Source organism: Porites lutea, chromosome 12 (assembly GCF_958299795.1).
Source record: "Porites lutea chromosome 12, jaPorLute2.1, whole genome shotgun sequence".
Lineage (NCBI taxonomy): Eukaryota > Metazoa > Cnidaria > Anthozoa > Scleractinia > Poritidae > Porites > Porites lutea.
In genome coordinates, this window is record NC_133212.1 from 20789967 (window position 1) to 20805398 (window position 15432).

The 15432-nt window shown below is 42.8% G+C and overlaps 1 protein-coding gene across 2 annotated transcripts in view; it reads left to right on the forward strand.

The window, feature by feature from the left end:
- Window positions 1-15432, forward strand: part of LOC140953525 (uncharacterized) — a 50887-nt gene that overhangs the window by 24645 nt on the left and 10810 nt on the right. Inside the window, exons 16-23 of one of the 2 annotated variants that reach the window (XM_073402931.1) lie at window positions 385-523; window positions 1079-1410; window positions 2642-2780; window positions 3908-4233; window positions 4947-5085; window positions 6391-6722; window positions 7024-7162; window positions 14493-14821. In XM_073402931.1, coding sequence (XP_073259032.1) covers window positions 385-523; window positions 1079-1410; window positions 2642-2780; window positions 3908-4233; window positions 4947-5085; window positions 6391-6722; window positions 7024-7162; window positions 14493-14821 — 1875 coding nt within the window. Of the gene's footprint in view, window positions 1-384; window positions 524-1078; window positions 1411-2641; window positions 2781-3907; window positions 4234-4946; window positions 5086-6390; window positions 6723-7023; window positions 7163-14492; window positions 14822-15432 lie in introns of those variants that run through there. The other variant, XM_073402932.1, reaches the window with a different exon arrangement.

Consider the following 15432-nt stretch of genomic DNA (forward strand, 5'->3'; position numbering starts at 1 on the left):
ACATAAACTCTCGGTAAAGTTGACTTGGCTGGGAGGGTGACCCTCTTTCCCTTGACAACCTTTCTTTTCATGAAAGAGGCCTTACTAAGATTTGGGTGGCTATGAACTTTTAAGTTAAAACCACTTACCGTATCATTTTCTAAAATGCCCTGCCAGATACAGTAAAGCATTTCGACTTCAGAAAACTTTTTTGGATACTACGGTTGTCAACGTTGCATCTGTGTTCTAGGCGAAAGATGTCAATTATCGATTGGCAATGATACCCAGCTGTAACTAAAATGTTCTGTTAATGTTAAACGTCAGACTAGCCCAAAGCTCCCTACTTGTGCAATTTGAAATAGTTTTAAAACAATCTCGTTCTTAAAACCGTTGTTTGCTTTGTAGGCCTTTCAAGGAAATCAAGACAGTGACACTGTTGTATACCACACTCTGATTCCACCAATCACAGCTCGGTTCATTCGGCTGTTGCCTCTTAAGTGGCACAATCACGTGTCTTTAAGAACGGAGGTCTACGGTTGTCCAGGTGCTGTTACGTAAAATTGCAAGACTTAATTAGAACAAAAAAAGCAAGCTTTCATTTTTTTCATCATGTAAGATGCTGCTTGGGCCCTGGGCCGTATATAAAAGACTACCAGAACTTGCAGTAAATGTTAATCTGACTGAGTTACTCTAACAACTTTCACCGTACGAGCAGAGTCTTTTCTTACCTTATTCATCTGTTCATTAGAAGGAGAAAAGGAGGTTCTGCTAGAATGGCAACAAGCCTTTGAGGTTGCCGCAGCCCCAACTTCTGGACTATTCAATCTTGTTTTCTCTCGTCAACATGGTGTTTTCGAGTGCAAGCATCCGTTTATTGACAAACCGATGGTCACAACCGAGCCTTCTGTAGCATGCACACGGGTAGTAGGTCTGAGTTCGAAACTCTATCTTAGAAACATGGCGCGCATGGTAAACAAAGATGTTACTGGATTCATGCCGGGTTTTTCTCGAATACACCACAATCAAGCAAGCGATAGAAAGGGGACTTTGCTGGTAGGGTGCCTGCAAACTACTGTTATTGATATATTTTTAAATTTAGGTTGCGTTGACCCTCTCGGCATGGACAGTGGAGCAATAACTGATGCCCAAATAAGTGCTTCCTCGCAGTGGGATAACAATCATGCTGCATCACGGGCCAGGCTACACATGCGATATCAAAAAAGGGGCAGTAAAAGAGGAGCCTGGTCATCTCGCTCCAATGATCTCAACCAATGGCTTGAGATAAACCTTGGTGGTTACACTACATTAACTCGTGTTGCAACACAAGGGAGGAGTGATTACGATCAATGGGTAACTAAGTACAGATTGCAGTACAGTGATGATGGGGTGATCTTCCAGTTCTATAAAGAGCCACATCAGACTTCAGCAAAGGTATGTAAATAGGGAGTTTAAGCAACAACGTCTTTGAGCGCCGCATGTCAACAGGAAGTGAGGCCTTTTCCCTTTCAGTACGTCTTGACGCCAGCAGGTTTTAATTGTTAAGTGTCTTTACGCTTATACAGACGATTTGCCCAAGACTTTAGGCAAAAACCGCCTTCTAAGAATGCAAAAAGTCCACTTCCGCTTGACGCGCGTCGCTCAAAAACGTCAGATGTCGCTCTTATAGCTGTTACCTCCTTTGAAAGCAGTTTGAAGAAGCAAAATGCGGATTTACGTTCTCCTTAAGCAGAACATAAGTGCATCGTCGGTTCCGTGGTCACCTTTCACTTGAGTAGACCTAAGAACCCTCTATTTTTACTTATAAAAGTGCCTCATTTTCTGAGAAGATGTGATTATTCAACCGTTTGAAAACATTGCTATTGCGCGCAAGAATACGGTCGAACCTCTATTTAACCGCCTCCTATTACGCAGTCACTCTCTGAGGCCAAAATTGTCAGTAAATCCCTGTAAGTAAAAACTCTATTAAGCGACCACTTAGGTCTCCTCATAGAGGGTGGCACCTTACAACTGGCTTGACTGTATCTTATCCCACTTATAGCAGAGCTGTCGTTTGCTTTGGCGCACCATAGGTAAGAAAATTAAGTCATCTATGTATCCAAGAAATTTCGGTTCTGACAAAATTATCTGTACGTACGTACGACAGTCCGTAGGTACGTTCGTCCGCCCCATCATGTTAGCGGATATGGAATGTCTTACTTACTAGCATAAAAATCCAAGGTTTATCCAAATTGTGTTTTACTTGATACTGGGCATCCGGGTTGTGATCAATCGACAGCTATTAAAATAAGGTATCCGCTGACTAGTGTCACATGACGGTATCGCGGGCTCAAATGTACAACTCGTTGAGGTGAAGTTTTCTTTTTAAGTTCTCCGCCTACCAGTTGCGGTATTCAAGTGATCTCAGGCTCAGAAAACTTTACTTCAGAAAGACTTTCTCTTAAAAGTTCCCATGAGAGCTTCGCTTCTGGCCTTGGCTAAATCTATATATTTCTTTATAGTGATAAATTTATGTTCCAAAGTGGGAAGATAGTATGACCTTTCTAACGACCAACAGAATTCTTTTTGACAACTTTTCTTACATGTAGCATATTCTGCTTGGACTTTAAAGTATTATCCAAGGCATAACTACGTGCCTGAAATTGTTTTCACTGTATCACTGCAGGTTTTCCTCGCAAATAAAGACCGTAACACCATTGCTTACAACATGTTGAATCCACCCATTACAACGCGCTTCATTCGAATCAAACCGATGGAGTGGCGTGGACACATATCCATGAGGATGGAGATCTACGGTTGTCCAGGTATTAAAACGTATATTGCTCCCTTACTTGCACAGTAAGACTACTTACAATAGTTTGAATCCGGTGTTGATTGCAACACGCTCCAATCAAACCTAACCGCTGCAGTACCGCTACCGCATCTCCATCAGGATGAAAATCTACGGCTTTTTAGTCGTTCAAGCTTCAGGCATTGTCCACACGAATAGAGGATGGCTGAAACCGCATACCTAGGCAATTCGATCGAAATTCGATAACATCCGGTTTCCATCGGCTACACGAATTTGCAAATCAGTCGAATCCAAGAAAAAAATACATTGTAGAGGGGTTTCAGATGTCGTTTCCGGTTAGCGGATTTGCTAATTTCGTGTGAAAGGAAGGCCGATTCGTGTAAAAAAAAATGTGGTGTAAAAAATTTCCGGGTTCTTCTGAATGGGACCGTCCTTGCATGAAAGCTATACTGATGCGTTCTGATTGAACGAAACAGCTGTCTGTGGCTGCCACCAGGAGACATGGCTGTGCGCGTGTTGTTAGAGTGTGTCACTTTCCTCGGGCATTGATCTTGCATCACTAACGGTCCACTATCTACTTACCAGAGCCGCAGCTAGCGGAGGGGAAGGGGGGCACCCGCCCCCGAAACTGTTGAGCCGGACAAATCAAGTCTGTGGATGGATTTGTTCTCTTTAGACTCATAGGGGAGGATACAGACACACCCCCCCCCCCTACAAGGTTCGTGCCTTCTGCAGTCGCGATAATGCCCCCCCTCCCACCTCGTAACAAAAAAACCTAGCTACGACCCTGCTTACCTTACTTGGCGTAAAGAAAATCTGCATCGTCCCAACTTGAGTTTTGAAGAAAAGAGTATCCAGGGAAGGCTAATCCAACCAAATCAAACAAATCTAGGTTGTACGACACCACTTGATATGGAAATAGAACGATGCCTTATTCATAGATAGCCGCCTCGTTATCACGTTATAACAAACACATTGCTTGGGGAGCCTCCGCGTATAAAAGTTTTTTGAGTAGCCCGGGAGTTTGAGAGAGCGGCTGGATCTTGCTTATTTGGGTTTTCTACAGAAAAGGACTAAACCATGCCTAATTAGCGAGGGTATTAAGCTTTTTTGATGTTTTTGCCTATAAAACAAATCTAGGCTGTACGACACCGCTTGGTATGGAAAATGGAGCGATCCATGATTCTAGGATAACTGCTTCATCGTCACTTGACAACAAACACACCGCTATGCAAGCAAGGCTGCATCTGACAGCTGATTCCAAGACGGGGGGAGGGTGGTCGGCTCTTAAAGATGACTTTTATCAGTGGCTTCAGATAGAACTTGGTGGTTACACAACAGTTACACGTGTAACGACCCAAGGAGGGAATGGACGAAACGAATGGGTGACACATTACAGATTGAAATATAGCCGTGCAGGAAATATCTTCATGTATTATAAGCTGAGGGAAAACAGCTCAGCAATGGTAAGTATACACAAAGCGCAGTCGTGTTCGTTAGATTTGTGGCGATTTGTGGGTTTTGTCGTTAACCGTAACTGCAATCTTTGACAAAGCCACTGAAGGAAACATTACATAGTCTACAGGTGTATGTGCATCTAAAGAGGCAACAACATTGACTCCAGAAGTGGGGGTGTAATATTTGTTGGTTCGTTACATATAATATACGTTAAAATGCTTTAAATGCATTTAACGTGATATTTTTCTCTAGGGTTGGAATAAGTAATCTCGAAAGCCGTAAAGCGGTAGGGAATATGATTTTATCCATCAGAGCTAGAGGGAGGTCGATTGGTTTGCTGTTAATTCTACCTTAGCCTGTTCGCAGTACCCTATTTTTTCGTAAGATCGGCCATATTGGTTTCATATTTACTGAGGGGGAGGCAGGGTTGGGGATTGTAGCGGTGGGGGAGTGAGGCCTCCTCCCAAACCGTCCTCCGCCCCCTAAGTAGATTTGACCCTCATCTCCAGGCTAAACTCGAAACATTTGAAACCAAGATGGCCGCCCGTAACGCAGGGCGCTCGATCTCGATGATCTTACGAAAAAATAGCGGTGGTGTCCAATTCCAGCTCGTCGCCGAAAAACAGTTGGAGTGACCGTGGGTCATTCAGTTTGTCATGATTAGCCGGGATTTACTTGAAATGAGAAAGTGAAAACTAGTAGGCTTGTTTTCCCCTTTTAGGTGTTTGAAGGCAATAAAGACAGTAACAGCGTTTCTACAAACAGATTAAGCCAGCCGATCAGAGCACGCTACATTCGCTTTATACCAATAGAGTGGCATAATCACATATCAATGAGAGTAGAGATCTACGGCTGCCCAGGTGTGATACACTTCCAAATAATTTTCTCAGAGTTGTATGTAAGCTACAATGCTGTGTGAGCGGTAATGATTAACTTGGATTGGCACGTTGAAAATAACCGTGGTTAGCACCCTATGGAGCGCTTATTTGCTGGTTTACCCGCGGAAAAGAAATAATCCTTTGTAATTTACCTGGCATTAAACTTACTTCAGTCAAATTTTCACGCCAAGTTAGCCTTACGTTTACCATAGGAGTAACCATGACGGCGACGGTTGCTAAAACGTCACTAATATGAAGTGATTTCGTACTAACTGTTTCAATCCTCCATCACGTTCAAGTTATCAAATGTTGGCAAATTTTCTGGGGTTAAATCAGTTCCAAAACAGCTCTATGCAAGTTCAGAGAAAAAAAAAATTCGTCGTCTTGCCTAAACGTCCTCCACAAAAACAAGAAATTAGGCAGTTCCACTTCGTAGTTGTGCCGACGGCAAAGAAATGTAGAAAAAAGCGTGATGCATGTGCAAAGTTGCTGTTTTGCTTATATTAAACATATAAACTTATTGCTTTTTCGCTGTTCTGGCTGCCCACGCCGTCGTCGCCGTCGTCGTCGCCTAAGCTCCCTATTACTATGGTTAAGTTGTCTTGTGCAACTGCAGCTAATAGTTCTTCTATGATTGTTTATGTCCAAATGGATATAGAGGATATTACACGGTGGCGCGAAGATATGAATTTTATTTTCGAGTGGCAAAGCAATATTTTACGAACGAGCGCAGGGAGTGAGTAAAATAGTTTTTGCCACGAGAAAATAAAATTCATATCTTCAAGCCGCCGTGTAATGTTCTTTTTATTCTACAGACAAAAAGACGTCGATAAAATAGTAGAGGGAAATGACCGAAATTACGTCATCGATAAACTCACGTGTGAGATTATGGAAAATAAACCACTCAGGTCCCGGATGTAGTTTTTATGAATTGTACGAGTGGTATATTTTCCAGTAAAACACTCTTGTCTGTATCATAAAAATGGATAAAGAACGGATTGGATGACAAATTGAACTTTTTAATACATTTTTCATTAAATTTTCCACTTCCAGGCACAACAAAGAAACAACATATGGATTTTTGGTATGACCGTTCAAAATACGACTTGATGTGTTTTAGTTTCACGTGGTCACATTCATTAAAAGTGTTTTACGTAACGCAATTATGGAGAGTTTTCCTTGGGCTATGACTTTATATTCTTTTGGGCTATATCAGATTCGATCCCTTCAAACATACCGGCCCAAAAGATGAAGTTTTATTATAAACTGTATTATTGCACCATACAGGTTGTATAGCACCACTTGGTATGGAAAATAAACAAATATCAGATGCCCAGATCAGTGCATCGTCATTGTCTGATGAGGATAGCTCTCCAAGCAAGGCCAGGCTACACCTCAAAGAAGATCAAAACCTACCTGGAGAGGGTGGGTGGAGTGCCCTTAAAAACGATCTCCACCAGTGGCTACAAGTGGATCTTGGAGGTTACACCACATTAACACGTGTAGCGACTCAGGGGAGGACTGGGTCCAATGAGTGGGTGACCAATTACAAGTTACAGTACAGTGATGATGGAATGAACTTCCAGTTTTACAACGAACATGGAGAAAAGTCAGCTAAGGTATCTTCACACACGTATTATGTAAAATACTTTAAAGGCAACCAGATGTTTTTAAATCAGTTCTCATTTACAACAAGCTAAGCCTACCTCGATCATCCAATATGTTTTGATTAGACCCTGTGTGAAGTCATTACCCGTATTCTATGGCAACATAGCTGGCAAACAATGACTAAATTGTGAACAGTTTTTTCAGGCCTAGGCCAAACATATTTAACCAAGCATTGAAGTGAGAGACTTGTTGGCCGCTTATTTGCTCTTAGGGTTAGGGTTTAAGGTTTCACTGTTTCATTGCTTATTACAGGTTTTTACTGGAAACGATGACAGTGATACTGTTGTGTATAATGCACTCAGTCCACCAGTCACTACAATGTTTGTTCGTATATTGCCTATAGCTTGGAACAGGCGTATATCTATGAGGATAGAGCTGTATGGTTGTCCAGGTAATTTGAGTAAGTTAAGGGGGAGCGGTTGTTATAAATTCGCCATTTCCACATATCTCATATTAAATCGATTTCTCCTGTCGTCAGGGTGGTCACTTTTGTATTCCAAAACAATCAAACGGCGGCCATTTTGTTTTCCATGAAGGTCTTTTGCGTGCTGAACTTTTCTGTAAACCCTTTTTTCAATAAATATCCATAGAGACAGGCCAGGTCTGTAAAAACGCCCTTTAAAAGTTCTTTGGCTTCCAAACATTGCTCTACAATTTGTTTTGGGACGACTATAATACCTAAGAAAAATTTAAAACAAAAGAAATGCGAAATTTAAGGGGGAAAAGAAGGTCGATATCACTGTTGTTCCTGCTGTCGCTATTCTAGCTCTTGACACTATTGTCGCTGTCATCATTGTTGTCACTGTTGTCCTTATTGATACTGTTGTTACTGTTGTCATTGTTGTCACTATTGTTGCTGTTGTCACTGTTGTCGCTGTTGGCTCATTTTGTTGCTGTAGTCACTATTGTTCCAGTTGTTGCTGTTGTCACCATTTTTTCTGTTCTCTCTGTCCTTACTGTTGTCGCTTCTGTCACTGTTGTAACTTTAATCGTTGCTGACGCTGTTGTCTCTGTAGTCCCTACTGTCCTTATTGTCACTATTTTCGTTTTTTCACTGTTGTCCCTGTTTTCACAGTTGTCACTGAGGTTGCTGTTGCCACGGTTATCTCTGGTGCCGCTGTTGTCGCTGTTGGAACTGTTCTCTCTGTTATCAATGTTGTCACTGTGTTTACTATTGTCACTGTTGTTGCTGTTAACGTTGTTGTCACTGTTGTCAACGATGTCTCTGTTATCACTGTTCTCACTGTGATCACTGTTGTCACCGTTGTTGATGTTGTCACTGTTATCACTGTTGTCACCGTTGTCACTGTTGTCACCGTTGTCACCGTTGTCACCGTTGTCACTGTTGTCACTGTTGTCACTGTTGTCGCTGTTGTCACCATTGTCACTGTTGTCGCTGTTGTCACCATTGTCGCTATTGTTGCTGTTGTCCCTGTTGTCGCTATTGTCACTGTTGTCACTACTGTCACAGTTGTTGCTGTTATCACTACTGTCACCGTTGTCACTGTTGTCGTCGTTCTCACGGTTGTCACTGTTATCACCATTGTCACGGTTGTCACTGTTGTCGGTGTTGTCACTGTTGTCACCGTTGTCACTGTTGTCACTGTAGTGGCTGTTGTCACTATTCTCACCATTGTCGTCATCGTTGTCACTGTTGTCACCGTTGTCACTGTTGTCACCGTTGTCAGTTTTGTCGCTGTTGTCACCATTGTCACCATTTTCACTGTTGTCACCATTGTTACCGTTGTCACGTTTGTCACCATTGTCACCGTTGTCACTGTTGTCACTATCATCAGTGTTGTCACCGTTGTCACTGTTGTCACCATTCTCACTGTTGTCATTGTTGCACCGTTGTCACTGTTGTCATCATGTCACTGTTGTCACTTTTGTCACCATTGTCACTGTTGTCACTGTTGTCACTGTTGTCACCCATTGTCACTGTTGTCACCGTTGTCAGTGTTGGCGCTGTTGTCACCATTGTAACTCTTCTCATTGTTGTCACTGTTGTCACCGTTGTCACCATTGTCACTGTCGTCACCGTTGTCACTGTTGTCACTGTTGTCACTGTTGTCACCATTGTCACTCTTGTCACTGTTTTCACCGTTGTCACTGTCGTCACTGTTGTCATCGTTCTCACTGTTCTCACTGTTATCACCGTTCCCACTGTTGTCACGGTTGTCACTGTTGTCAGTTTTGTTGCTGTTGCCACCATTGTCACCGTTTTCACTGTTGTCACCGTTGTTACAGTTGTCATCTTTGTCACCATTGTCACCGTTGTCACTGTTGTCACTGTTGTCGCTGTTGTCACCATTGTCACTGTTGTCACTGTTGTCACCGTTGTCACTGTTGTCACCGTTGCCACCGTTGTCACTGTTGTCACCGTTGTTCCCGTTGTCACCTTTGTCACCATTGTCACTGTTGTCACTGTTGTCACTGTTGTCACAGTTGTCACCGTTGTCACTGCTGTCACTGTTGTCAGCGTTTTTACTGTTGTCACCGTTGTCACCGTTTTCACTCATTACAACTTCACGCCGATTTAAGTGTGTATTTCAGAAATGGGCATAACCGCTGGATTTTGTACCCTGAAGGCTCAATTTATTCCTCCGGACTTTCCCTTCGAGAGTGCTCGTTTTGACTCGGTTCAAAGAAGGTGAGATTTTATGGCGGCAGACTCAGAAGCGAATTCAAAGGAACTGAACTTAATTAAGCTGCCCAGGGCCGCGAAGTTTGAAAGGTATCCTTTTGTTCTAAGTGTGTCAATAAAACTGCAGAGAATTATCGCACATATTGCAGTAGAAGTTTATGGATTTAAGTCTTTCGCAAAACTTCTTCGACTTGGACACGTATTTTTCAAAAAGGAGAATTTTGAGAGCTTCAAAAAGAGATCTTGAACGAGAAATTTCGACCACTGTGGACCGAGATTGGATTTTTTTTCTTGCCGAGGTTTCGAAGTACAAAGCAAGCCGCTGAAGCATTTTTTCTCGCCTATCGCTTAATGAAATCCGGCCGAGAGTTATCCATTCATTCAATCATAACAGTTATTCATTTCTCCAGAGCAATGAAACTATACAAGCGTTTCTACAAAATTATTTCGAGGAATTATGAACTCCGTCTCACTCGACTTCTCCGCGAATCAAGTTGCCATGCTAATCGGTGAACTGGCAATACGCGGTTATTTCGGGCCCTGCAGTCACGTAACTGAAACGAAAGGTTTTGTTCAACAAAAAAAAACTGAAAGGCAAGCGAAAACGTCCAAAAAAGTGAAACTACACTCTAATAAAACTGTGACATCCCGTTAAATGCATTCACCGCTTGCGTTGTTTACATTTTAAAAAAAGTTGTTCGCTCTTGATTGCAGAGTTACTGAATGAATAAACCGTTCTAATAAATAACTTCCGCAGCAATTCTTTAAAATGCCAATTTATTTCAAGGCAAGAGAGTATTTAATAAAAAAATACTATTGGATACCAGGTATTTATAAGCTTTAATCAAATTCAAATTTATCAGGCTTCTTTCCTTTGTAATACGGTGCGTGACCGAAAATATGTTATGCAACCAGAGTTGTCCGCCACGCTTAAAAGACTTGTAAGCGTTCCCACAGACTGCAGCAAATTTAACAGGCAAGTCTGAGTATTTTAATGGATAAATTTAATACTCATCAGGTAACAATGGGGATTAAAAAGTCAATCAAGCAACAAAATTCGAAACAAAAGAGACATATCGCACCTAAATCAAAGGAATTCCGCTCGTGGATTCTTCGGAAGCTAATCGACAATGGCAAGAACAATAGCCTGAATATATGAATACTTGATAACCCCAAAATTTGGGGTACACACTTAAATCGGCGTGAAGTTGTAATGTGTTGTCACCGTTGTCACCGTTGTAACCGTTGTCACCGTTGTCACCGTTCTCACTGTTGTCACCGTTGTCACTGTTGTCCCTGTTTTCGCTTTTATCACTGTTATCACCGTTGTCACCGTTGTCACTGTTGTCACCATTGTCACTGTTGTCGCTGTTGTCACCATTGTCACCGTTGTCACTGTTGTCACTGTTGTCACTGTTGTCCCCATTGTCACTGTTGTCACTGTTGTCACCATTGTCACTGTTGTCGCTGTTGTCACCATTGTCACCGTTGTCACTGTTGTCACTGTTGTCACTGTTGTCACCATTGTCACTGTTGTCACTGTTGTCACCATTGTCACTGTTGTCACTGTTGTCACTGTTGTCACCATTGTCACCATTGTCACTGTTGTCACTGTTGTCACCATTGTCACTGTTGTCACTGTTGTCAGCGTTGTCACTGTTGTCACCGTTGTCACCGTTGTCACTGCTGTCACCATTGTCACCGTTGTCACCATTCTCACCGTTGTCACCGGTGTCACTGTTGTCACCGTTCTCACTCTTGTCACTGTTGTCACTGTTTTCACTTTTGTCACTGTTATCACCATTGTCACCGTTGTCACTGTTGTCACCATTATCACGGTTGTCACTGTAGTCACCGTTGTCGCTGTTGTCACTGTTGTCACCATTGTCACTGTTGTCACCGTTGTCACTTTTGTTACCCTTGTCACTTTTGTCACTGTTGTCACTGTTCTCACTGTTGTCTCTGTTGTCACCAATGTCACTGTTGTCACTGTTGTCGCTTTTGTCACTGTTGTCACCATTGTCACTGTTGTCACTGTTGTCAGCGTTGGCACTGTTGTCACCGTTGTCAGTCTTGTCGCTGTTTTCACCGTTGTCACTATTGTCACCTGTTGTCACTGTTGTCACCGTTGTCACTGTTGTCGCTCTTGTCGCTGTTATCACTGTTGTCACCATCGTCATTGTTGTCACTGTTGTCACCGTTGTTACTGTTGTCACTGGTGTCACCATTCTCACTGTTGTCACCTGTTGTCACTTTTGTCACTGTTGTCGCATTTGTCACTGTTGTCACTGTTGGCACTGTTGTCACCGTTGTCACTGTTGTCACTTTTTTTACTTTTGTCACTGTTATCACCGTTGTCACCATTGTCACCATTGTCACGGTTGTCACTGTTGTCACTGTTGTCACTGTTGTCGCTGTTGTCACCATTGTCACCGTTGTCACTGTTGTCACCGTTGTCACTGTTGTCACCATTGTCACTTTTGTCACCGTTGTCACTGTTGTCACCGTTTTCACTGTTCTCGCTGTTCTCACCATTCTCACTGCTGCCACTTTTGTCGTATTTGTCACTGTTGTCATTGTTTTCACCGTTGTCACTGTTGTCATAATTGTCACTCTTGTCACTCTTGTCACCGTTGTCACTGTTGTCACCATTGTCACTGTTTTCACCCTTGACGCCGTTGTCACTGTTTTCACCGTTGGCACTCTTGTCAAAGTTGGCACTGTTGTCACAGTTGTCACTGTTGTCGCTCTTGTCGCTGTTGTCACTGTTGTCACCATTGTCATTGTTGTCACTGTTGTCACTGTTGTTACTGTTGTCACCGTTGTCACTGTTGTAATTGGTGTCACCGTTGTCACTTTTGTCATCATTGTCACTGTTGTCACTGTTGTCACCGTTGTCAGTGTTGTCGCTGTTGTCACCATTCTTACTGTTGTCACTGTTGTCACCGTTGTCACCATTGTCACTGTTGTCACCGTTGTCACTGTTGTCACTGTTTCCACTGTTGTCACCATTGTCACTGTTGTCACCATTGTCATTGTTGTCACTGTTCTCACCGTTGTCACCGTTGTCATTGTTTTCACTGTGTCACTGTTGTCACTGTTTTCACTGTTGTCACTGTTGTCACTGTTGTCACCGTTGTCACTGTTGTCACTGTTGTCACCATTGTCATTGTTGTCACTGTTCTCACCGTTGTCACCGTTGTCATTGTTGTCACTGTGTCACTGTTGTCATTGTTTTCACTGTTGTCACTGTTGTCACCGTTGCCACTGTTGTCACTGTTCTTACTGTTGTCACTGTTATGACTGTTGTCACCGTTGTCACTCTGGTCGCTGTTGTCACCGTTGTCACCGTTGTCAGTTTTGTCACCTTTGTCACTGTTGTCACTGTTTTTACTGTTGTCACTGTTGTCACCCCTATCACTGTTGTCACTGTTTTCACTCTTCTTTCTGTTGTCACGGTTATCACTGTTGTCACTGTTGTCACCTTTTTTACTGTTCTCGCTGTTCTCACTGTTGTCACCTTTGTCACCGTTGTCACTGTTGTCACCGTTGTCACTATTTTCACTGTTCTTACTGTTGTCACTGTTATCACTGTTGTAAGCATTGTCACTGTTTTCAGTGTTGTCACCGTTCTCACTTTTGTCACTGTTGTTAGTGTTGTCGCTGTTGTCTCTGTTGTCACTGTTGTCGCTGTTGTCACCATTGTCGCTGTTGCCACCGTTGTTGCTTTTTTTACTGTTCTTGCTGTTACCACCATTATCACCATTGTCATCGTTGTCGCTGCTGTCGCTGTTCTCATTGTTGCCACTGTTGTTGCTGTTGTCTTTGTTTTCTCTTTTGAAACTGTTGACGCTTTTTTCTCTCTTGTCACTGCTATCACTGTTGGCTCTGTTATCACTGTTGTTGTTGTTGTCGCTTTTTTTACTGCTTTCTCTGTTGTCACGCTTGTCACTGTTTTCGCTTTTTTGCTGTTATCGCTGTTTTTACTGTTGTTGTTGTCGCCAGTGTTGTTTGTGTTCCCTTTTGCCTTTTTTGTGCCCGTTGTCCTTATTGTCCTTGTTGCTCCTGTTACCGCTCTTGTCTGTCTTGTCCCTTTTGTCTCCCTTTTGGCTGTTGCCTTTGTTGTTCCTATTGCCCTGTCTGCCCCTGTTGTCCATGTTGTCCCTATTGTGGCTGTTGTCCTTGTCTTTCTGCTTTCCTTGTTTTCCTTGTTGTCCTTGTCGTCCCTGTTGTCACTCTTGCCCCTTGTCCTTGTTTTCCTTGTTTTCCCTGTTGTCCCGTGTTCGCCGTTTTGTTGTTTGGGGGCATTAACATGGTTACCCTGAAGTCACGTGGATGGGCTTTATAGAATAGTGCTGATAAACACTGGGCTCTCGTTTCCACAGTGGCACATTATGATTTTTTTCTACAGTGTTTTTGTTGCTGTTTAGGGACGATTGGAACCTCGATGTGGGGGACGACATAAGGTTGAGAACCCAGGAAAATAGGGGTAGCGAGGGGTAGTCGGAGGCGGGACTGGAAAGGGCTGGAGGTGGTACTTCTAAATGGACGGGGATTGGGAGAAATTGGGGAAATAATGAAACAATGCTCAATAGTTTGCGAACGAAAAAGGTCTTAACGGAAAAACACCAAGAAAAAAGGGGTAGGGCCGGCAATGCAGTCTTAGGGAGACGATTACACTTTAGTGAGTCCTAAAAAAATCGATTAAACTCTTTACTTTTTCCACATCTTTTACCAATTGCATATTCAATTTTTTACCTACCGTTTAATGAAACGTCATTTTTGATGGGATTGTGAGGAAAAAGCAGGAAGAGGGACGAGGGAGTATAATGACTGCTTTAGGGGAGTTACTTTGAATAATGCTTACTCCGTATGCTACAAAATCACAAAAGTAAGTTTTTTGAAACCAGTTTGTTTTATACCAGCCTATGGGAAGGGCAACTGCGATTTAAAATCCAAATTTCACCAAAATTGAAGCTTTAAAAATCCGACCAAGTTCATTGAAATTGCTCTTCGAATTATATTCAGATATATGTTTTCGAAGTCCTCAGTTCTTGGCATTTTTAAATCATCCTAGGATGCGTCAGTGCCCTTGGCATTGAAAATGATGAAATCCCAGATGCTCATATCACCGCGTCTTCACAGCTGGATGACAACAATAGGGCAGCACTGGCAAGATTACAGTTAAAAGAAGATGGCCTCAAGCAAGGAGGATGGTCTGCTCTTTACAATGACTTTGGCCAGTGGATTCAGGTGGATCTTGGTGGTTCCACCAGAGTCACTAGGGTGGCGACGCAAGGAAAGAATGCAGGTGATGCGTGGGTGGTCAAGTACCGACTGCAGTACCGTGAAGACCTTGGAATAAACTTCACTTTTGTCAAGAAGTCAGTCAACAGTTCAGCAAAAGTATGTTTGTTTGATTACATGGAGCTTTTCTTCTACTTGCTCTGAAATCGTAAAAAAGCATTGCAAGCACGGGGAATACTCCGTCCGAGAGTGCTGCTGGGGCCTTGGAAACCTTTCCTGCTAGAGTTAGGGTGTTTTTTATTTGTCAGAACTGAGCGGCTACACCATTACCGTCGTCATTTGAATTTCACTTTTAATCTTAACTATCCAGCTAGGTCGGTCAATTCTAAGTACAGCCATCTCTCGCCTTGCGGACACCCCGCTTAAATGGACACCCCGATTATATGGACAGCAGCTAAATCCCCGGCATAAACAAATTACAGACATTTGACTTGAATAAACTCTCGCTATTACGGACTCTCGCTAATTTGGACACTAACTCGAGGTCCCTGTAGCGTCCGCTATAAAGGGAGTTGACTGTAGCATGCAAGAAGGAGATGGTTATCCATAAAGCGGGCGCGTGAAGTTAGGAAGTTTCATGGAACAACTGTGCAACGACGGCTGAGAAATGTACATAAAAGCCTGATGCACGTGCAAAGAAGTTGTTTTGCTAATATAAATCTATTGCTCTCTTTCTGTTCTCTTTGGCGTCGCTGTCGTCGTAGGTTATA